Source organism: Clupea harengus, chromosome 10 (genome assembly GCF_900700415.2).
Source record: "Clupea harengus chromosome 10, Ch_v2.0.2, whole genome shotgun sequence".
NCBI classification, from domain to species: domain Eukaryota; kingdom Metazoa; phylum Chordata; class Actinopteri; order Clupeiformes; family Clupeidae; genus Clupea; species Clupea harengus.
In genome coordinates this window covers 14,537,045-14,559,448 of record NC_045161.1, presented here as the reverse complement: position 1 = coordinate 14,559,448, position 22,404 = coordinate 14,537,045, and the positions used below count along the sequence as shown (strand labels likewise).

Below are 22,404 nucleotides of genomic sequence, written 5' to 3'. Positions count from 1 at the left end.
CCCAGTTTTTTCACATGGTGGAAGAGGATGACGGTAGTGCCAAGGATCCCTTCTATTTTACTTTTGAATACCAGATGGACATGGATATGTTTTTAGACGAGTGTGCGGATATACAAGGCCTTGTAGTTGCGTGTGGCTTTTTGAAATGAACTCATGGTGAGGAGGAGCGTATGGTGTTAGTTAGCAGTTTTTAAAAACAAATGTATGCTTTGCAGTTTGATTTGTATATTTCCACAGGTTTACTGAATTTAACACACCAATGAGTTTTGACTGACCTCAGCATACAGAGACTCTCCACCTGAAAACTGGCACCTATTTCCTGCATCATCCTTTCATGTCCTACATTGAAATAGGATTGTTTTATTTTTTTATTTCTTGTCATAATTCTGCAATCTTGTCTATGGAATATGCATATATATTTACACTGAGTATACCTGACAAACAACATGAATAAATACAAATAAATAAAAAAACCTATATATATTTTATTCATTCATGTTTGTCAGGTATATACTTAGTGTTGGTGTTTCCAAGGTAATGTCAGCCAAGTTACATTGAAACAGAGGTGGTGACACATATCAGAGGAAGTTTGATTACCAAAGAAAAATGAATTTAAATAATTGATACTTGAGAAAAGTGTTGATGGCATATGTGTTGTAAATAAAACAAGTGTTTCGACATTCAGAGCTTATTGTTGGCCAGGCGTTATATTCAGACTCACGTAAAAACACGTTAGTTACATTTTCTTTATCTACCGCTGTATTTATCGAGTGAATTATCAGCTATCGCTGTATTTAAAATCAGGTTTGGTAAAAGGTCAGTGTTGCACAGTCGCTAGCTAGCTAGCATCAGGTGAATAAGCTAAACTTTATTTTTGTACTGCAACAGATAATTGTTTTATATCGTGTCGTTGATACAAAAAAACGAGTGAATAGCTGGATCACTTAGTTTTTTAGTATGCTAAGTAGCTATTGTACAGTTCGCGATAGGTACTGTATTACGGGGTCCTACCGGCAAATAAACGGCCAGCAACTTAATTCTGACCAATGAAGTAGCGAAATGGAATGCTCCGTAGACAAATGAGGAGTCGAAACTTCACAAAGGCGACACGTTCTATGACGTAGCCTAGCAAGTTTGATATCCTAGCAGGCTTTTTACCCACACTGTCACAGCAGAGCCTGGTAAGCAGATGAGCGGTGGTAACAGGAAGTCATTTTGGTCTCTGATTGGTTAAGACCAGTCACCTGATCGGAATGGAAAACACTATACGTTTGCTTGGCTAATACCAGGACCTTTATTTTTTCGTTGAGTAACGGTGTCGATTGCCTGTCTTTTAAACTATCTTTTTATTTTATTATGTGAAGTTATATGGCGATCTGTGGTAACCGGACGTAATTCTGGTCTCTGATTGGCGAAGACTGGTCAGGTGACTGGTCTTAACCAATCACAGACCAGTTACCACCCATCGTCTACCGACAAATGTCATCTCTTACAATTTATTTAGATAGGAGCCTTAACCTGTATGCATGAAATAGCTGCCTAAGCACATAACCAAGAGACTTGCCTAAGAACACTTTGATATCTTAATCAAATGGTGACAGGCCTGTATGCAGGTACTCACCTGTCACTTATCTTAAAGTCTGTAGAAGCTCTGTTGTGATTAATCGGTAAATAAAGCACGAATACACAAAAAAAGACCTGTAAAAGTGCTTATATCACCTGATCCCTCAACATCCCTCTACTTTGACCCACAATTTTACTAATAGGATATTAATCCCCATTAAAATGTCAAATATTGCAGCCACTCCACAATATGTCAGCATGCTGTGTATTGTATTGATGTCTAAGAAGAAAATCAGAAAAACAAAGATAAGAAATAAAATAAATAATTAAAAAATAAATAAAGTAAAATAAAATACAACACAAGCATAATGAAAAGTAATGAAAATAACATAAAAGTGGGTTTTCAAGTGGGTGGGTTATCAAAAAAATCAACTCAAAATTCTAGAAAGAATTGTATATTATGGCTACGAGGAGCTCTATGCAGCAGCATATTGTTAATCAACTCGCACCTGCTTCTAAGATTCCATTTATATGAATTTAATTTAAACTATCCTAAAAATCCTAAATAAAATGCTAAAGTTAATTTGTTAAAAGGTTCAATAATGTGTTAAAACATGTTTCATGTAGCCACTAAAGGTAAAGATAATTTAAATATATGAGGAGCTCAAACCTGCAAATGCTTGCAGAGAGCAGTATAAAATAAACTAATCCATTAGTGCATGGGGTGACGTGACATGTAATTAATTTACTAAAGGGCCACTTATACTACCTATTTAACAGGGAGAAAACACTCACTAACTGTACTATAACTCCCATGAGTGATTTCCTCAGAGCTGGGTTTGACCTACATTTCAGTGGGCTTCCTTGGGGGGGACTTTAAGATGCTTTTCACAATGAGTTTTGAAATGAGGTCATAAAGTTTGGGGCAGTTTGCAAATATCATGCTCTCAAGATGCTCTGGAGAACCATACATCTCGATCAACTCCTTGTAAACTATGAACACCAGCTGACAGACCTCAGCAGAATCCAGGCAAACAGTGGCCTTCTGTCTCTTCCGGTCAGCACTTGCCCTTCCAGACGTAACCATTCCATCCTCGGTAAGCTGGACATGTGATTGGTTAGCTGATTCACCTAAATGTAATGCAAATATGAGAATAAGTTTAAATCAATGCAAGGATGTATAAGGAATTGTACAATTACATTCAATAATATACTGTAGCCATGTAAAAGTTAAACAACAAAGTCAAAGAAGTAGTTATACCTAGTTACACCTAGTTATAATTATAATTATATAGTGTCTTCACAATTCACACAAAACATATTACATGTTGCTTTTTTAAAATGGAATAAAAAAATGCAATGAAGTCTTACTGTCAGGGCTGACAATTCCACTGGAAAGGGATTCCATTAAGTCAATCACAAGCACTGGGCAGAGCCTAGAAATCAGTCCACAGTGAAACTCTGAAAGAATGACACAGGTTTTCTAACTGCAGCATCATTGGATTCCTCTGGGACCATTTTAGTGACCAGTTTTTCCACAACTCCCTCTAGAAGGTTTTTAGTAGGGCTTGAGTGCAGAGTGTCTCACTTTCTGGAGTGTTGGAGGAGGGGGTCTAAACCCTCTTTGAGGTGGCAGTAGAGACGGTAATCTTCATCATATCCATCACAGATAGGTCCTCATGGCAACTTTGTGCACAAGTGTGTTTACATTGTTGATGTGGGCCATGAACAAGAGTCTCTCAGATGTTGGGATTGTAATGGCTGGAAGCCATTCGTGTCCCCATCTCCATCTACTACCAATGATACCTGGGGAAGCTGCAAAGTCACTGCCCGAAGCATAAGGGATTTTAGACAGGGAAGTAGGCAATACACAACCAAAAAAAACACCAATATGACAATTACCATAATAACAGTCACTGTAGCCAGCGACGCTCCCCACCGTACTCCAAAGACACTCCGGAACCAATCCATGAGTGCAGAGTCAATTCTGTTCTGCCCTGCATTACCTGCGAGTTCATTCCGCAAGTCAAAGGTTTTCCGGCTTCTTTTCAATCATTTTAAATTACTGATGGATTACCACTGTTACAAAAACGGAAAGAAAGCATGTTTGGTCAGCGGTCAAACTGCGAATGGAACGTCTGACCAATCAACACATGCTCTTATTCTGTAGGTGTGTTTTCACCGTACCCGTGGACCAACCTCAAAGCGTTACAGGAAACCTACAAAAAGAAATGAAACTAACGCTCAGGGCAGCTGCTTGAAAATATATAAAATATGTAATATATAATCCTCTGTCAAGCGTCAGCCGACTATTTTGGCTAAACTGATTACAACATGCATGCAGTGAATAATTATAAATGATGAATGTATCCCAGACAGAAACACATACTTCATCAAAAATACAAATATTTTATTAAGAGCATAACAAATCCAAGTTCTTTTTTTTATATAAAAAAAATATGTAGATTAGTAGTATACTGATAAGTGTCATACAGGGACAAAAAGACATGCATTGGAAAATATACATTACTCATACTCAAATATGGCTATTTAAAGATGGACGAAAAGCAAATCGTGAAGGCATATGTTCTGATTGTCCCTTATTGCCCTGGCTCTTGAACTGGCACCCCAATGTCCTCAACATGTCCACTCTTTATTAGTGTGTTTTTCTGCTCAGAAGAAGCCTCTTCTGCCTAAAAACAGGAACAAAGACCACATTTGTCATATATATAAATATACACAAGACCAGCATATTCCTATTCTTCGCCTCTGGAACCAAAACCTTGTATCAACCTCTGCTGAAACAGATCTGGGATTCCACAAAAAAGGTTTACCCCAGAACTGAAGACAAATCATGCCACCATTTTAAATAATATTCTCTGCAACAGCCGCTGGCCAATGAAGAGGATCTCCTAAAATAACTCCACTAACAAACAGTACTGTATATGATATGTGTCAAATAGTACTGTGTGAAATTAATACAATTCCAGCAAGAGAACTGAAGACACACTATGGTACACCATAGAACACTATTTGTTTTTTGGGGGAGATCACAAAAAGCCATCAAAAACAGACAATCCACAAACCAGTAACACATTTAGTTTCATTTGTTGTCTTTGATAAACAGCAGTACATGTTCAGACAGTGTATTTGACTGAAACTCTACACTGTGGCCAAGAAACAGAAACTGAAAGTACATGTATCTGTGTACTGAAGTGTATGAACTCATCAGCTTAGTCACACAATGTTCTGAATGTTATTTGGCCTCTTTGCTGTTCCCATGGAGCAACTTTAGTTAAGTAAGTTAAGTCATGCAAGTAATATACTACATTTCAAATGTGCACATACATTTACATTCAAATAAATAAAATATCCAAATTCCACAACAGTTAAATTACAAGGAACTACTATGAATCGAAATGCATGGTGAGGAAGGAACTTCCACACAAAAAAAAGGGTCTGTAGGACATTGATAACCGCATTCCACAGGAAGTCAGAGTGGGGTATGTTACACCAAACAAATATGAACTTCACTTTACCATTTTCTCAGTAATCACCCTTTCAATAAGCAAAAAGATCTGAAATATCGAAATATAGGAATATTTTTTAAAAGACGGCTGAATGTCAATTCAATTTCATTCTTTTCATTTATATCAACAATAACATTAACCTCAATAATAATGATTATTGTCTTAAGTTGCTTAACAGAAACCCAGTCATCAGACAATCTATCCAGTCTTTGGATACTTACGCTGACTCCTTGTAGAGATGCTAAAGATATCTGGTCTGATGCCGAAGGCCGTTGACTCTGTTGCCTCTGTGTTGATGATGTGCTCTGCTGTGTCTGTTGATCTGATGGCTTCATAGTCATAGTCCTCTCTCCCTCTGAGCCTTGCACAGTTTGCTGGGAGTCGCTGGCATTGACTCTCTTGTCGGGCTGCTCTTTTCTCTTTTCGTCTTTGACAACCTTTTTCACAGCAGGAGCAGTAGGAGCAGCAGCTGCCTGGTCCGCCCCAGCAACCTCCCCCTCCGAATCCCTCTCCCTCTCCCTGCTCCCCCTCTCCCCTTCTAACCCCTCCTCGGGTAGCCTTGATCGGTCAGTCTCGTCTCCGCTGAAACGGTGTTCTGCATTGCGCATGGTCTCCACATGAACCCGCCGCTGGTTCTCCCTGGGTCTGACTGGTCTCCTCTGATGGACCTCTCCTCCTCTCCTTCCTTCTCCTCTTGCTTCAACACCACCACCTACCCCTGCTCCTCCCCTCCCCCTTCCCCCCTGATCCATACCACCCACGGGGAGTGGAGCATCTCCAGCCCCAAGGTGGTGCTGGTTGTCCTCATCCTCGTCTGAGTCGGAATCTCTGTTCTGTTGCAGCTGGGGGCGCTGGCCATGGTCTTGAAGTCTGGGTGGTGGTGGGTCTCTGCGACCTCTTCTCAGTGGGCGGGTAAGGACATGCTGGATGGCAGTCTGGGCACCACCATATGTGCAGAGCTGAGGAGAAGTGGGCACAGAATGTTAACTCCCAAAAGACTCAAAGGTTCCCATTGTTAATACCAGGGCAGAGAGTGGCAAAATATGTGAAAAAGTCTACTGAACATGATTCTTAAGCAACGCCATAGCCAGTGTCCCATTTGTGTGGGGAAAATAATAACATTTATAAACACTTTTATACGCATTTGACGCTTAACCTATATGTCTAACAACTACGCAAGCAAAAAAATACTTTCCTTAATCAATAAAACAATATCTGGGGAAGCATAATTACATCCATGTCTAGTGTACGTGTGAAGATGCGTGATGCTGTATTTGGTTGTGTAAAGTCATTACCACAATGGACACCACAATGGACAGCATAATGGTGAGGAGGACGGGTATTTGAAGAGTTACTGGCAGATCCTTGAGAAGGGCTATCATAGGTTCCGTGATGAGGGTTGTAATGGTGAAGATGATGGTCTGTAAAAAAAAAAGAAAAAAAAAAGGTAACTTTCAACAACATTTTTTAAATGAGGGTTTACAAGGGTGGGAATGGGATGTACCCTGAACACTGAAAGGAGTTCACTATACCAGTGATGGAACTGGAAATATTGCTATTCTGTTGTTGTAAGACATTAACTCCTTATGTTGTATCTGCAACTCATTTTGGATGTGTACTCTCTGTTTCACTGAGACCTGAACAAGTGACTTGTGAACCCTCCCCCCCCTAGATAGGCTCCTTCCTGCTAAGACCCTTTGTGCCATAGTATCACCCCCTCCCCCCATAGGTGAACCCCTCACGCCCACTGTCTCCCCTTTCCTCTCACCTAAAGGGTGTGGTCATCCCCTCTTCTATTGTATTCTACCTGACTGAAATGTATAAATGCCTACACATTCTGCTATCAGGTAGGCCTTGCTCTGAGCACCAAGCTGAGAGGGGGTCTCCACGCTGAAAATAAACTCCAGAAACCTGACTTCAACTCTCCGGTCCCTTCTTCAAACTTAAGCGTGCTTACAGAGATTCCATCACCAGCGTATACATGACTGTTTTAGTATACAAGAATAACATTTATATATTGTGTTTCCATTCACCTTAGTTGGAGGCACCAGTAAAATGGGATTAACCATGAGTACTTCATAATACTTCTTGCAAGGATCATCTTGAAGAGTCCAGGTGCTCCTAAACCACTCTAAAAGAGAAGGCAACCATGTGAATGGAACACTTAACCATACATTTCCATGTTAAAAAAAATAGCTATATGTAAATATAGGTAAATATTCCCATAGTAATCATACCTCTCAAACTGTCCATCCAGTCTATCTTCTTCACACCAGTACATTTCTCATTGAAACTCTCCATCTTAACAATGTTGGTTTGGTGCTCAGCAAATGCAATCTAACAAAAGGAAACCATCCAAAAAGTTCCTGTAGCCGTAATTATACACACATTTTTCCATTTAACAGGTAAAGGCCGAACTTTTCCATGGTGTACCTTGTAAAGATAAAACCAGTTCCAGAAAATACTGATGAAAAAGCAGATGGCAAACATCCTCCTGAACTGGACGAACCATGAAACCAATAATGTCAATAATGACAAAACATCTTCCAGCCATCGACAGATTGGTACAGGACATTGTTAACCGCAAGACTTTTCAAGACAATTAATACACAAAAAAAGAAGCCAGTGTGAACGCAGCCAGCCTAGCAAGGCGGATATGTTGATCAGTGGAACCAGTTTGTTCCTCTAGCTCCTTGCTTGATTGCAATCATAAAACTGGTTGGTCTGGTCCGCCGCGTTTCTCAAAGTGTGGGGCGCAGAGACGTGACAGGTGTGGCGCGAATTAACACAATGAACGGGAGATTTTCCCGTTGCAATGCTTTCCTTTATAGACATTAACGATCATACACCCCCATTGCACTAAACAACTAGACTCAAACAAAGAAATATGGATTGACACCATTGCAATTTAATTTTTTTTTTATTCTGAACTGATGTTATTTGTTATTGATTTTCTCTATTCTTGAACTGATATTATTTGTTATTGATTAAGATCGTTATTTCAATAAATGTGACAATTTTAAGCTTGGCCTACCATTTTATTGGAGCGATGAGGGACAGGTGGGGCTTGAAAAAGCCCCCTTGTTCAAAGTGGGGAATGACAGAAAAAGTTTGAGAACCACTGGTCTGGTGTATTCTAGTTGAGATTGAGAGTTGTCATGAGACACTGGAATTTAAACCATGTTAGGATCCTCTGACAGATCATCCAGCACAGACACCACCATATCTACTGCCACATTTGTGAGAGAGGAAGCTGGGGAGTTAGTGCCAGACTCAATATCAGAGACCAGCTTAGTAATAATGTCTACAACAACCTCTGTTTGAGGTGGAAGCTTAGAGTAAGCTTTGCAGAGTCAACCATTTCAGACTCAATGTCATTTACTGCCTTTTTTAGAACGTCAACAGATTCATCTCATAGTCCCTCACTGGCTACCTTGTTGCCCTCTTCAACACAATGCTTTTGGTCGTCAGCATTGCCCTTCCAGACCTAACCATTCCATCCTTGGTAAACTGCACAGGTGATTGGTTAGCTGATTTACCTAAATTTAATGCAAATATGAGAATAAGTTTAAATCAATGCAAAGATGTAGATAGAATTGTATAATTATATTCAATAATATACTGTAACCATGTAAAAGTTAAACAACAAAGTCAAAGAAGTAGTTATAGTTTATAACCCACTTTCAATAGTGTCTTCACAATTCACACAAAACAATAATAATAATAATAATAATAATAATAATAATAATGCATTTTATTTGTAGCGCACTTTTCATTTCAAAAGAATCTCAGATTGCCACAGAGCCAGTACATAGTAAAAACATAGTTAAAACAAACTATAATAAAAAATTAATAAAAAAAATAGTAAGCATAACAGAAACACAAAAGAAATAGCTGACAGTGATTTAACATAAAGTCAAAAACACCTTCCTGAATAAAGGTTTTTAGGCCAGTCCTAAAAGTGTCTGTGCTGCCCTTAGGTGGTAAGGGAGGCTGTTCCATAGGCGCGTTGTTGGAGCTTGGTGTTGGGGACCCGGAGGAGCAAGCTGTTTGTAGATCTGAGGGTGCGGGTGGAGGTTTGGGGAGTAATGAGTTCTTGTAGGTAGGGAGGTGCATGTCCATGGGTGAGTAGTAGGACTTTGTAGTCAATCCGGAATGAGACAATGTAACACATTACATGTTGCTTTTTTAACTGGGCAGGGCCTAGAAATCAGTCCACAGTGAAACTCTGAAAGAGGCCCCTCTGGAGAATGACACAGGTTTTCTAACTGTTTGCAGGCAGCATCATTGGATTCCTCTGGGACCATTTTAGTGACCAGTTTTTCCACAACTCCCTCTAGAAGGTTTTTAGTAGGGCTTGAGTGCAGAGAGTGTCTTTCACTTGCTGGAGTGCTGGAGGAGGGGGTCTAAACCCTCTTTGAGTTGTAGAGACGGTAATCTTAATTGTATCCGTCACAACTTTGTGCACAACTGTGTTTACATTGTTGAGGTGGGTCAAGGACAAGAGTCTTTCAGATGTTTGGATTGTAATGTGCTACCTTTTCAGGGAAGGGATAAGGATTTTAAAATAAAGTTCATCCTCATCAGCAGGTGGGGGCTGGTATCTCTCCATTACAGAAAGCAGCTACTCCTTAAAAGGGTCCACTCTCGTCCTCCCGGGCCTGCTCTGCTGTGTGGATGGGGTGGTGGCGGTAAAGTGTGGTGATGGAGGTGGTAGGGTGTCAGGCTAGCTGATTGGCTCGGTGGACTGTTGGCTGGCAGCAGGGGGGTCAGGCTGGCTGTCCTGCAGTGCAGCCACCTGTGATGCCTGGCTTGAGGGGGACTGCATGAAGTTCCCTGACGTCTCCCTGAACTCCAGGAAGGGCGCCAGGAAACCCAAGACAGCCATGAACCCCCATGTACGCCCTGTGTTCAACCCTGCACCACTCCTGCAGCAGTCCTTCTCCCGGTTTTTCTCTCTTTTCGAGGTGTCTCTGAGACCATTCCATCATTTTTTTGCATAGATCCTGTACATACATTAGAACATTGGAAATGCATACAAATTCATATTAGTATCATGAATGTGAATATTAGAATAATATGGTTATCTGCACATTAGAAAAGAAGCCAGCAATTGTATAACATTATGTAATATGCGTTCAATACGTTGTGCGGTAAATATACCAGTGGCTAGGTCATCAGACAACCACAGAACACAGGGTGTGTAAATAAAAAAACTTAACTTTTTACCTTCCTCACATACAGTATATCCATATAAACACTGGATTTTTGGAGAAAGAGTCAAATCATGAAAATAACAAGAGTGCTAATCAGTAACGTTAACTTCAGTAGGCATCAGAACTGCCTTTTCGTTTAAGCATGAAATTACATAACATTAAAATAAACCCACCAGGAACAGCAACAATCTCTGAAACCGCCTTCCATGCTTCGTTTTTTTTTCAAAAACATCTCTGTTTTCAAAGATCCCAAATGACAGCAAGGTAAAATATGGCGTGATATTTTGACGGCAAGTTTTAGAGGTAATCTGATTGGCCACCGTCAGGGCGAAATTCGCTCCTCATTTGCATAGGATTAAACTTTCCCCAACTTTTTTCGCTTGCTTCGCCCAATTCGCTCGTCTACATCACAATCGCCTACCTCCAACAGAAATGAAGAATTTTCCATTTTTCTAGGGAGAGGGCTTTTAATTGATTAATGTAGGCATACACAATCTTTTCAAATCAGACCATACACTCCAATATTTCATATCCTCTGCATTAACTGAAATATGAGCATTCATCTATCAAGTACAATCAAGTAAGAACCACATTTAGCAGGCTAATCTTTTGTTTTCTTGTCTTTTGCTATCTTTCCATATGCAATTGCAATTCCATATGATTTTTAAATGAATAACATGTGATGATGGACACAACCTCTTATTATTACTAGAATGCACAAACAAATATTGCAGAGTTTACACATTTTATTGACGTTGCTATAACAGTGGAACTTCTTACTCAAGGCACCATGTAGTTCAAAAAGAATTAACGGTTTACCGGACCTATAGTCTACTAAACCAGTTAGGAACAGCTCAAAATTGAAGCAGTGCTTTGACCAATGTGTGTTTGATGTGAATACTTGTGAGACTTCTAATGAATTCACAGACATGCAACTCCAGTGAAACAGAATGTTGCTCTGATGATACAGTAAGTGAGCTGTCCAATGTAGAACATACTTGAGGCTGCAATGCCTCAGCAGATTAAAGTTAGCCAACCTGGAGCTCATGCAGAAGAAGCGCCTAGAGCATATAGTTCATATTTACAATGCAAATACATTCTTGCCGTTTCAATTTTAATGTCACTGTTACTCCATCATCATCAAGACTCTCAGTATTTCACCCACCCATATTTATTTATAGTCAATAGATAGTTAAGTCTTTACAAATGTCAGTTTAGATTTTCTGTTCATACTATTCTCTTCAATGCATACCGTCTCACTCACTCATGACATAAACACAGACAGACCTTGTAATATTCCTGGAAGCAGGCTTTTTGTCCTTCATTTAATATGCAAGCTTACAGGGGCCCTTCAGCACAGGGGGCAGGGGGGTGATGGGAGGATTCCAGTCTTTGTGCTTTTCCACTCAGCTCTCTCTGCTCCGATCCATTGACTCTCCTCCTGCTGCTTTCGCTCTCTGTCCCTCTCTCACACACATTGTCACTGTACACTCAGTCAGCAGCAGTGGCCACCTCCTACTCAGGAGTCGTGCACCCACAGTGTGACAGTCCTGTCTGCTGAAGAGGAGAGGAAGGCGAGGTCCTGCGGGTGCCACCTGCACTGGATCACCTTGTCAACGTGTTCACCTGCCACCGTCACCGGGAGTGGCTTGGTCAGATCACCTTGGGAGGGAAGACCACAGACAGCAGTATTGATATCAGAGACAAAGCAGTATATTGATATAACTGAGAGGAGAGTTCAACAATACACCTAAGCAAGGGTCATTAATCCAAAGAATTTCTTTCACTATGTCATACTTGACCCACTGTTATTCAATACACAAAAATGCAAAGACACATCACAGAGTGTATATCATATGCCTAAGACAGAAAGTGGCCTCACCTTGCAGGTCTGTGACCATCACTTTGCCATCGTAGGAGCCAGTGAGCAGGTAGTGAGCACCTGGGGAGAAACGGACTGACCGCACATCGCTGCTGTGAGGTCGGTACGTCTGCACCGTCCGGCCTCCTTTGATGTCATACAGCATGCAGCTGCTATCCTCATGACCGGTGGCTAAGAGACGACCACTAGGGTCCACGGCCACCGATGCCACAGCACTACCTGAAGGGTGACAACAGGTGCAGGGAGGGAGGGAGAGAGAAAAAGATCATACATTGTTAAGAGGTACAATAATGTAACTTCATATCATACTGACTGATGTTATTTGGATTTACTTGCTCTTAAACTAAACAGTGACAACAAGTGGCCAAAACAGTGTAACAACAGCTCAGTTTCAAGTGTTCAGAGAGGCCTGATGATGCTTTCTATTTTGGTTTTCAGAAGCATCATCAATCCTAAAAGACTTGGATAACACAACCACATAAACAATACGCATAGACAGACAGACAGACAGGCCGACAGACACACACCTGAGCCGTGCAGTGCTGTTCCCACCACGCGTACACAGCTGGGAACACGCAGGTCCCAGAATCGGACCGTCTTATCCTGGGAGCCTGAGGCGATAAGCCAGCCTCCCCACGAGTACAGAGACAGGATGTGTCCTAAGAGGGCAACATATCAAACATATTACAGGCCTCTCTCCCCCTTACTCTACAACTATAAACATCATCAACATTTCTCCCATTTATTTCACTTGTAATTATGCACAAGGCTACTGTATATTGTTGCATTATTGTACAACAGTCCCACTGAGAAACATACACTGTCCTTATCAAAATAGGACAATTAAGCCCAAGATTGTGCAATGCCCTTACCAGTATGGCCACTGAGCGCGTGCAGACCCTGGCCCCTCTGGCAGTCAGTGGTATAAATGTTGCAGTCCCCGGCTCCGGCACTGACCAGGATGGCCCCCCCGCTCTCCGGGCCCTCCATGAAGGTCAGGTCTCTGATGGTGCCATCGTGCATGCTGAACTCCAGGTCAGGCCCTGTGCGTAAGGAAGGGAGATGCTGTGAGCCAGAGAGCCTGAGCACCTTAGGCAGCTAAGAAAGGTTAAAGAAAAGTTAAAGAAATGCCAAAGCATGGATTGGGTTAACACAGAGGATGTCTGGTTATTACGTGTTACTGCAATATTAAAATGATGTTCTGATGTATTTGAGAGAGCGTGATCGTTTAAAACTGCAGACATTTTGTAACCCCTTAAACATCATTTGTAGGATGTTTTGAAAAACAGAATGTTGTGATTTATGTTTTCGCAAGGTTAAAATATTAATTGATGCAATTATCTGAGAACACAACACTCCCAGATTGTTGATATTTATTGATATAACCCTTTGTGACAAGGATGTTCTTATAGGGTGGGCATTACCTGAGGCATTGCAAGTGTCAGCGTTGAAAGGCAGCACCTTCACACACTTGTCATTGGAGCCAGTGGCCAGCAGCTGACCGCAGTGACTCCATGCCACACAGTAGATGGAGCCTTTGTGATGCTTTATCCTCTTGAAGCAAACCTCAGGCTCTCTGGCTGGGCCGGTCTCCCTGAGAAATTACATTTTGTATTGTTTAAATAAAAGAGAGCTGGCTGAATTTCTTAAAAAACTATTTCTAAAGTGTAAGTCAAACATATTTTCATTACCCTTTGTAGAACCCTTTGTTTGAGATTTGTGAACGATTCCAAATTTTATTTTTGTTAAAGACTCCTGTCTTTAACCACCCACTAATGGTCCAATAATAAAAAAAGGTTGCTTTGACTGAAACTTAGAACTAATCTAGGGAAGACAACCCAGTCAACCCAAAAAGGGAACATAACCTAATTTAACACGAAGGATAAATCATGATGGCAAGCACAAGATGGCAGCACAAGACAATAAACCAAACCTGACATAGCAGGCACTAACCTGAAGGAGAAATCTACCCTCATGGATACAAAGCTGAACCTAACCTGAGGTAGAAACGCACCTTCCCTTAAGGACGTCTGGGTAAACACACACCCGCAGAGTTTTGGAGTTGGAACCCACCGCGTAGAGTCCCCCGGAGGGGTGGAACGCCACCGCCCGCACAGCCTGCGTGTCCTCCAAGGTACTCACAGCTACAAACTGGGACCTGGGATGGTCGTCCTAAAATAGACACACCACAGGGCGACACAGCTCTTTAAGAAGTTCTGGATCTTCAGGGAACTAAGTCAGATGGGTGTTATTAAATAGTGTATTGGGTAGGATATGCAACTACCCAGACACCAAATGAATAATGAAAGACCTACCTCCTGGACACATTTCTTTACAGGAGAGGTATGATCTTGGGTAGCTGGCCTCTTTGCCCCATCCTTCTGACCACTGCAAACAAGCACAGCCATTCTTCATGATGTCAACTGATGAAGCATCATGAGGAGTTTTCAAATGTAGCACAATTAAAAACTAACTTTGCTTTTATTCATTAATGTGACACTTTTATCTAAAGCAACTTACAGTGCAGGTAAGTACAAGTGATAGTTGCCAATATGTGTGCTCCCTGGGCAATGGAACCATAACCTTGGTGTCTCTAGCATCCTGCCTGTCCAGTGACTTATAGGAGTTATGTCTCAAAATTCATTCTAATTTACAAACTTTACAAGACTTGGAAGGACACACACCAGTAGCATTCCACATTGTCTATGTTTTGTATTTCGAGATTGAGAACTTGCCTAACCTTTGGGTCTGCGGAACTGGGGACTCATCCAGTGACGGCATGGCCCTACCACCTTCTCTCTGTGGGGTGCTGCTTACCACACCTGCCTTCCCCTGTCCTGGATCCCCAGTCTCAGGTGTCTGGATAGTGCCAGCCTGGGTGGACTGGACAGGGGGGGCAGGGGTGGTTGTTTTGGCTGTGGTACCGTTACACTGCTGGGTCAAAGACTGCACATCCTCCACCAGGTTGTCCATCCCCATATTCATCTCCCCCAGCTTCTGGATGGACCTGAAGATGGTAAAGGTATACCATTCAAAGTAGTGTCCATATAGTAATGTTGCAGCAGGCAGTGTTGAGCTACCTGCTGAATGTTAGCAGGTTCAGCAAGGCAAGCAAAATCTGTCTAATAATTGCACAAACATAAATTTACAAACCTGGCTTCATTAACTGAGCTTTTAAGGGTATTTCTGAGTTTTGTGGATATAAGTGGTATAAGACTTTCATTGTGCAAGTTCACCGGACTGTGTTTGGGTCAATTGCTGGACTAATGTTGATGCACTCTCATCCAGTTTGAAAGAACTGCAAAGACAACTATTGTCGTGACATTACAGTCTCTGCCTGGGTGACGCCCGTGAAGATGCATGATAAATCCACAAAAGGGCTGATGGTGGAAACATCACTGCAATAACTGAACACATACAAATCACCTGGATTTTTTGTCATGTCAAATGCTAAAAGGGCGACCATCACCCGACCTGCTGAGGAACTTCTCTGTGAGGTTCTGCTGCGCCTCCTGGGGCCCACGGGGCGGGTGCACGCCTCCCTCCAGCAGCATCTGCTGGTAGAGCTGCTTCTGCTGCTGCTTCTGCTCCAGGTGCTGCTGCACGCGCAGGCGCTGCCGCTGGTACTCCTGCAGCTGCTCCGCCGAGTCGCAAGGCTGTCCGCGGCACCACAGGGGAGCGGAAGACATAGCATGAATGCCATTACAAAAAGCAGAGGAATAACAAAGGGCAAAATGGGTGCACTGATGAACATGGTGCATTTGTGCAATTATTCACTGATGGTAAAAAGTCCCTGTAGAAGATTTTGCCCAAGCATGGTCAATGAGTGATAGAGTGATAGGTTTTAAAAAGTAGGCTATTTGTGATGTTAAAAAAAAGAAAAGAGTGCTCATCAGACAACAGTCCAACTTTTTGCAACAATGGAGTATGACATGTTTGGCAAAACAACACATTAGGTGCACCATTTGAATCATCACAACATGATACACAGCTAATGAAAAATCATCAGATTACAGATCCTTCATTTAGCTGTTAGACATAATAAGTCAAGACACATCATATCTGCAACAAACGGCATCTTTTTTTTTTTAGCTTCCTTATCGGTTTGATACCTCCCCAGTCTCCACCATGACTCTCCATGCCCTCTTACCCTTGCCCATGACCCCAACAGAAGCGGAGGGGAAATCCAATCTGAAAAGGCCCTAGCTCTCGCACACATAAAAATGAGAGATGAGCATCTCTGACAAGCTGGCTGACTCGGCTGAGATGATTCATTAGGAAAGGATGCTCCAGTCTGGGCACACAAGCTTCTTATGTACACCCCCCCTCCCCCGCAGAGCAGCTCCACCCCCATCCCAGCCTTCCCTTTGCCCCATTCCGTCCTGTCCTGTCCTTCGGAGGACATGGGGGATGGGCTGGCTGGTTCTGACAGCAGTAGCTCACACACTCACCCTGGGGGTGACCGCAACTCTGCAGAGGAGAGCTCCTATCCAGATAATGAGAGCATATACTCACACACTCACACACACACACACACACACACACACACACACACACACACACACACACACACACACAAACACACTCTGAGGAGGGATTTACCGCCTCTGCGGGTGATACGAGGTATGAGGCAACACAGGGAATGGAAGTCCTGTCTCCTGCAGAGACACCTCTAAACTAGAATCCTGATGACCTGAGATAACAAGGGGTTCATGATGATGACCTTTCCGACACGGTCCCTGGTTAAATGGCCGGATACACCTGATTTTTATTTCCATTTCCGTTTATTTCCCTTTAGTTATTTTAAGGGATGGCCATATGCCACATAGACTGAAGAGGCCTTGCATACTACTGATCAACTCAAGCAGCAAAGAGCCACATTGTTTTTTATATCCACACTAATGGTCTTGGAGTTGGCAGCATGCTTGAGTTACCACAATGATCACTGTCAATGTGTCATCTTAATAATCTTCATCTTAAGTACAAGTCCTTTCAAAGTCAGAGGTTATTCCAAGTACCTCATCCCCATCAACAGAGTTTGCTGGTCCTCCATCTCTACCTGGTGCTAGAGGTGGACGTGTGCCGTTGGGACCCGAACACACTGATGCTTGTGTCCTACAGCTACAAGAGGAGAGAAGAGAAGAGGTGTTTGTGTGAGATATTTGCCCTACGCCAAGTTGTACACCTGGTATCTATCTAATAAATACACTGTGATTGTAGAAACTTGTGAGTCGGCTCAGTTTACATTGCTCAATCAAGGTTAGGGCTGAACGATTTGGGAAAATAATCTAATTGCGATTTTTTACCAAAATATTGCGATTGCGATTTAATATGCGATTTTTTTTTATCCTCTTTTTTTCCCAACAAAACGTAATGAATGATTTAAATATGACCAACACAATATTAGATACATTTAGTGTAAAATATTCTTTCCCACATTTTACATTTTTATTTAACTGCTCATTACAGAAACAAGAAAAACAAATCGGCTTTGCCACTGTGCATTTAAGTAATTTAAAAAAAGTCATTTTAAGTATAAACACTAGGCATGCACTTTTTAAACACTGTGTGCAAAATGTACCATCTTAAAAAAAAGATTTTTTTTTAGACCACGTTTTTAATCGCGAACGTTGCGGTTAGAAAATCGCGTTCTATCATATCGCGATTAAATCGCAAATGCAATTAATCGTTCAGCCCTAATCAAGGTACAATAAATCTGTGCCACTGAACCACATGAATGACAAGAAACACTTCTGTTGTTGCAAACGGGGCCAAAAGTAAAACCTTGCCACAGACCAATCAACCCTTTCAATGAGATGCTACAACGTCCTCGGATAATCTTCTTAGGCCTTGACGGCAATCCAGTTTATGGCTCTCGCAGAGTGAAAACACACTGTCTCAATGCGGCGTACCTTCTGTAGCAACATGTTACCATCCCCACGGACAGAGGGGCCTTGATTGAAACATTATTACATTCAAGAGGTCATAAAAGAGCACCAGAACATGTAAAGATGTAGCATGCTAACTGGTCATTTTAAATGTGGTCGTCTCCATAAACATAAGGGCAGATTGAGCATATCCCTGGGTTAACTAACGAAGTGGCGTGGCTTTATCTAAGCATGCACAAACAGGATTAGTGGGATTAAGCCCTGCCATATGGTGAAATTCACTGACTGGACAGGGGCCTTTACTTTGAGACAACACTCACTGGCACAGCACCAATCAAAGAACTGTACTGCACAGCTGCAGTCACCCTAGGTACTTCAATTCAGGCAATAGTTTGTCTTAACTCTGTGATGCTTGTCAAGGGTGGAAAAAAAGACCTTCACCAAAGTTTATGTCTAACTACTTCACAAAGGGAAATCCTTTGCAAACTTCAAAAGCTCTTTGCTCAGATACATCCAAAACCCTACAATCAGTTCCCATTTCAACCCCTTCTTGAAAAGGTTTGCCAATTTGTATATTATGTAAAGTATTACATTATGCAAAGCTCTACTCTCCGACAGCGCTGCATCAATACCTATCAGTAGAATCCTGAAAGACAGTGTTATCCAGGAGGGTTTTCGTGACGTTGGGTCCTCCCCCTTGACACCCGTAACTGGCGAAGGAGCGTGACATGGCTTCCCCCTTCCCACTGGCCTCCGCCTCCTTCCTCTCACCCTTCCCTGTCAGGCCGTAAGACAGGCCGTCGAGCGCAGGCGCAAGCGACCGCGACATGTACGTGTCGGCCGACTGAGGGCGCCGCAGCGGTGAGGCCGGGCACGGCGACAGCTTGCTGATGAGTGGCGTGAGCAGGTCCGCGTGGCCTGTGCGCACAGGCTTCACCAGCCGGTCCACGTGGATGTTGAGCGTTTTCTGCTCGAAGGCGCACGCGAACACACCCGGCGCCAGGTTCTGCAGCCACGACAGCAGGCTCAGGTCCAGGTCGTCGCAGCCGTTGCCGCAAAGCACGTCGACGCCCAGCAGCACCTCGCCCTCGCTGATCTCCTCGTCCGTGGCCTTACTCTGACAGAACTCCACGCAGCACTCGTACAGCACGCCCTTGATGAGCAGCTGGAAGAGCCGGTTGCTGCTGGCCCGGAAGCCGGCCTCGCTCAGCTTGCGGTCGGCCGGGATGAACTCGCCCACCATGACGCAGGCCTCCTCGAAGCAGTGAACGCGCGCCGTGCTGGGGTTCCAGTCTTTGAACTCGGCGTGGTGGGTGAGGCGGGGCAGCGTCAGGAGCAGGCAGAGCTTGCTGTGGTCCTCCTTGGTGGGACTGAACTCCTCCAGGGAGTGCAGGCACTTCACTGCCTCCTGCATGGTGAGCTCCAGCTGTGGGGGGAGGGAGGGAGGGAGTGGGTACGGCGTGGGCAAAGACAAGGGAAACGAGAGAAAGAGAGAGGGAGGGAGTGGGTAAGGCGTGGGCAAAGACAAGGGAAATGAGAGAAAGAGAGAGGGAGGGAGTGGGTAAGGCGTGGGCAAAGACAAGGGAAACGAGAGAAAGAGAGAGGGAGGGAGTGGGTAAGGCGTGGGCAAAGACAAGGGAAACGAGAGAAAGAGAGAGGGAGGGAGTGGGTAAGGCGTGGGAAAAGACAAGGGAAACGAGAGAGAGAGGGAGGGAGGAAGTGGGTAAGGCGTGGGAAAAGACAAGGGAAACGAGAGAGAGAGGGAGGGAGGGAGTGGGTAAGGCATGGGCAAAGACAAGGGAAACGAGAGAGAGAGGGAGGGAAAAGGAGGAGAAAGGGAGAGAAAGACAGGGAAGGGGAGACAAATGCAGACGAGTGATGAGTATGATGATGTATGATGTATTTGTTGATCAAAGGAGGCAGGGGAGATAATGGGGGTAAAGACAGAGTAAAGTAAGTGGAAAGGAGAGGAAATGAAAGAGAGAAAAACATATATTGTGCTGCGCCTTGTTTCTCTGATGGACAGAGACAAAAAAATGTGGGTTTCGTGTCACCATTTACAAATGTGCAATTTTACAGGGTATGCTGTAGCCTTTCAGACAGAGTGTATTACTCTGAGTGCATGTTCAACTGACACTGGTAACCAACCGGCCAAATCATGTAGGTCATCTGCAAGCAAGCTACTCTAGGGCACATCCTTCTAATGTGAGGAGAGACAAAGGCTAAATACTCACAGTCTGAGGATCATCGGCAGCAGCAATGGCATTGTTCACACACAGGGCTTCCAGAAACTTCTGCTTTAAAATAATGTATCGGAACCTGTGTCGATAACAAAAGTAAGAGGAAAGCGTGACGGCCAGTTCCTTACACAAGCAACATCCTTTCTTATGACTTATTTGTAATAACTTTCACCAGTTTGACAAAAACGTTTAAGCCTACAAATGTACATGGTCCAAACATGGAGACACTAAAAACTCACTCACTTTTTTCTGTCAAACTTATCCATGCTTTCAAGCGGCTGAATGAACTGTAGGACCTCATCCCATTGGCCATCCAATATCAATTGCCTTTATGGCAAAGGAAAAGGATTACAGTCAGGGAAAGTTTTAATCCACATGATGCAGAGCAAGCTGCCCTGCTTCAAAGACGCTCACTAGTGAATTCTCACATGGATTAGTGGCTAAACCCTTGTAGAAGTTTGCCGTAAAACCACAAAAATTGTGAAACAAACTGTAACTAAAAATAAGCGCATACACACTTCATGCTGTTTGTTTATCCCAAACTGTCAAGAGAAACAGCCTCAACCAATGTATTATTCACCCTCTTTGTCACTCACTGCACTGTGAGAAGGCAGACCTCATTCTACAGGCTTTAGATAGCTTAGCTACTGCCTCTAAATACAGACAAGCTGACATTCAAATAGCTGACAACTTGGGTTGTACATCACAGTAACAGAACACAGGGCCCTACCTCAGGAAAAGCATATCATCAGAATACAGGCCGTTGATGACCCCACTCTCTCTTTCTAGGGCCAGCATGCTGATGTGGAGCTTTTTGGAGTTGAGGAAGTCCAAAATCAGCTTAATGATCTCCACCTCTTTGATGTTGATCGTCTCCTTCGCCGTCATGGTGTCAGCTTTCTGTATGAGTTGAAAACCAGGTGAGTGACATCAACTAAGGCACGTCGACACTGTCATTACCTGTCCGTGTTGTGATGTTTTCTCTATGCAGGTTTTTTTTTGCGTTAGGGGTCAAGGACAACTAAGTTTGTAGTATATCTTTCTGGCTAGGGTTAATTCTCCCACCCGGGTCGTTCTGGCCAAAAAAAAATAACAAGATGACCTAACAAAAATAGTTTATAGTGGAAGGTGCCCATTTCAAGATTGTTTTAAAGCTACCTGGCCTACTCAAGTTACAACTGCAGCAATAAAATCACACACACCTGCAAAGCCATAGGTTGTCAAAAGCAGCAGCTATTGCTAAGCATGGTAGCTTGCAGCAATTCTCGGCTCTCAGTTTGCGGGACAAACCTAGACATGACTGATGCGACTAACTAGCGTCCTATGACACAACGCATTAAATTACAACTATGTTCCAGGCGCAGAAGAAATAGTGCTAGCTAGCTTATTATTGACCACGCTGCAGTGAGTGAACCACACACCATATTGTTGACTATCGCATATCAGCACAACGAGACATTCCACCATCAACACTTCAACAACCTTTCTGATTTTTCTGATTAACAAGTGAATCTAACGATCAGCCTACGTTAACTATGGGCAGCATCACGTTTGTGTCGTGATTTGCTCAACTCGGATGCCGATGTGGCGTAAAAGCCTACCAACCCGAAAAGCTTGGTCAGGCTGAAGACATTAGCCATTGCGATACTTATAACACTGGACCGTATTCTTACCTGTGCAGGTCCTACCAATGCATGAATTGCAGTCTTGTTGACAGTGAGGTTTCGTGAGGAAAAATTGGGCAAACTCAGCGCATCTGCATGGAAGGGTGCATGAAGGGTGTGTGCGTCTCTTGACTTGTCGTCTCCACCCACCTCTATCTCCAGTACACAGCTCCCGGTTGCCAAGTGGATCAACGGGATCCACCAATGAAACAGCAGCTTTAGGCACCGGTTGCCTGACGGCAGTTGAGCCCCTCAGAGCTAATTCTGTTGCAGACTGAGGAGACTAATTTAGATGATTTGAATAAAATATCAATGGTCATATATCAGCATCCAAAATTATAGATTCAGGTTGTCTTTTAAGACCAGGTCAGGGTGTGTCCTCTCCCAGGCAGTACTAGTTTCACTAAGTGCTTTGTGTATT

The 22,404-nt window shown here is 43.1% G+C and overlaps 1 protein-coding gene across 3 annotated transcripts; it reads right to left on the bottom strand.

Moving 5' to 3' along the window:
- Positions 1–10,756: 10,756 nt before the first annotated feature.
- On the bottom strand, positions 10,757–22,235 carry wdr47b (WD repeat domain 47b). Of its 3 annotated transcripts, none has more exons than XM_031575490.2 (15): positions 22,134–22,235; positions 21,050–21,219; positions 20,563–20,646; positions 20,314–20,398; positions 18,712–19,505; positions 17,210–17,312; positions 15,666–15,847; positions 14,932–15,198; positions 14,507–14,579; positions 14,206–14,363; positions 13,616–13,785; positions 13,064–13,234; positions 12,719–12,850; positions 12,192–12,410; positions 10,757–11,971 (listed from the first exon to the last, which is right to left on the bottom strand). In XM_031575490.2, the coding sequence occupies exons 2-15, from the start codon at positions 21,205–21,207 to the stop codon at positions 11,829–11,831; spliced, it is 2,739 nt and encodes a 912-aa protein (XP_031431350.1). In that variant the 5' UTR covers positions 21,208–21,219; positions 22,134–22,235; the 3' UTR covers positions 10,757–11,828. The 3 variants fall into 3 exon arrangements, with proteins under 3 accessions (XP_031431350.1, XP_031431349.1, XP_031431348.1); XM_031575489.1 differs by lacking the exon at positions 22,134–22,235 and adding an exon at positions 21,993–22,126; XM_031575488.2 differs by lacking the exon at positions 22,134–22,235 and adding an exon at positions 21,522–21,951.
- Positions 22,236–22,404: the final 169 nt, after the last annotated feature.